We start from the raw sequence: 1,360 nt of genomic DNA, 5'->3' as shown, positions 1-1,360 counted from the left end.
CACACGTACTGGGTGCTGAGGCTGCTGCAGTGCAGACAGGGCTCGTCCTGGGTGCTGTTGGTGGTGTGGGGGTGTTTGAGGGAACAGACGGGGGTGGAGGTGAGGGCTGGACGCTGAAGCTTTAGATCCTCAGCAGCACAGAGACTGAAGAGCTGGAGGGACACAGAGACACAGACACTGAGACAGAGAGTGACACAGAGAGACAGACAGACAGAGACACAGAGAGACAGACAGACAGAGAGACAGACAGAGAGACAGACAGAGACACAGAGAGACAGACAGACAGACAGAGACACAGACAGAGAGACAGACAGAGACAGACAGAGACACAGAGAGACAGAGAGAGAGACAGAGACAGAGACAGAGACAGAGACAGAGACAGAGACACCTTCTGACCAGGACTGTCAGACTCTCGTCACCTCTGAGGGAGAGAAGCTCAGAGCCCCCACCAGACTTGTCCTGGTCCAGGAGGAGGTGGAGTCACCGCTGCTCAGTTGCTCCTTCATACCTGAGACCTGCACACAGAAGCAGAAAGCTCTCACCTGTTCACAGGTTCAGATAAATCAGGTATATTCTTCTTCTGCTGTTTAATGCTGTCATTACTGACTGTTATCATCAATCACCATTAATCATTTAGGTGACGTGTTGAGTTGATGTCAGCTGATGTGTGTGATTGACAGGTGTGTTATCTTACGTAGCTTCTGCTCAGATCGATCCCTGATAGGTTGGCGTCCTCTCTGCACAGACAGGTGGGCAGCGATGATGTCACTTCCTGTGGGCTGTGGCTCCAGTTCTCTGTGCTCTGTGGTGAGATCAGGTTCCATTTAGTTTCATAAATTACAAATTCCAGATGAAGCCTCAGGTAAGTAAACCACTGTTTTACCACCTCTGTCAGCTCCGCAGTTGCTGTCAGCTCGCACATGCTCAGAGAGGAGTCGTAACCTGAGGAGGAGGCGGGGACACAGGCAGAGCAGAGGTGGGTGTGGCTACAAAGGTGTCGGCAGGTGCTGTGGTCACTGGAGGTGCAGCTGGACTCGTCCTTCACAGTAGACAGACTGTCTGTCTGCAGGAGGTGGAGCATCATCATCATTACAAATGTGATCTATCAATGTGGGTGGATGGTAATGGATAGTAGATGATGGTGGATGGTAGGTGTTGATGGATGGTGACGGATGGTGGGTGGTGATGGATGGTGGATGGTGATGGATGGTGGTGGATGGTGGGTGGTGGTGGATGCTGGATGGTGATGGATGGTGGTGGGTGGTGATGGATGGTAGTGGGTGGTGATGGATGGTGGATGGTGATGGATGGTGGTGGATGGTGGGTGGTGGTGGATGCTGGATGGTGATGGATGGTGGTG

The 1,360-nt window shown here is 52.4% G+C and overlaps 1 protein-coding gene across 1 annotated transcript in view; it reads right to left on the bottom strand.

The window, feature by feature from the left end:
* The window catches only part of LOC147818788 (uncharacterized), a 9,577-nt gene that overhangs the window by 3,178 nt on the left and 5,039 nt on the right, over positions 1–1,360 (bottom strand). Inside the window, exons 7-10 of the mRNA XM_087175554.1 lie at positions 884–1,063; positions 695–802; positions 420–515; positions 10–152 (exon numbers count right to left, since the gene is read on the bottom strand). Of these exons, the coding sequence (XP_087031680.1) occupies positions 10–152; positions 420–515; positions 695–802; positions 884–1,063 (527 nt within the window). The remainder of the gene's footprint in view (positions 1–9; positions 153–419; positions 516–694; positions 803–883; positions 1,064–1,360) is intronic.

Source organism: Seriola lalandi, unplaced genomic scaffold (genome assembly GCF_002814215.2).
Source record: "Seriola lalandi dorsalis isolate HSWRI2012SDOR001 ecotype SW California unplaced genomic scaffold, Sedor1 jcf7180002054475, whole genome shotgun sequence".
NCBI lineage: Eukaryota > Metazoa > Chordata > Actinopteri > Carangiformes > Carangidae > Seriola > Seriola lalandi.
Note: the sequence above shows the minus strand (reverse complement) of the source record. Positions and strands in the feature narration are given on the sequence as shown.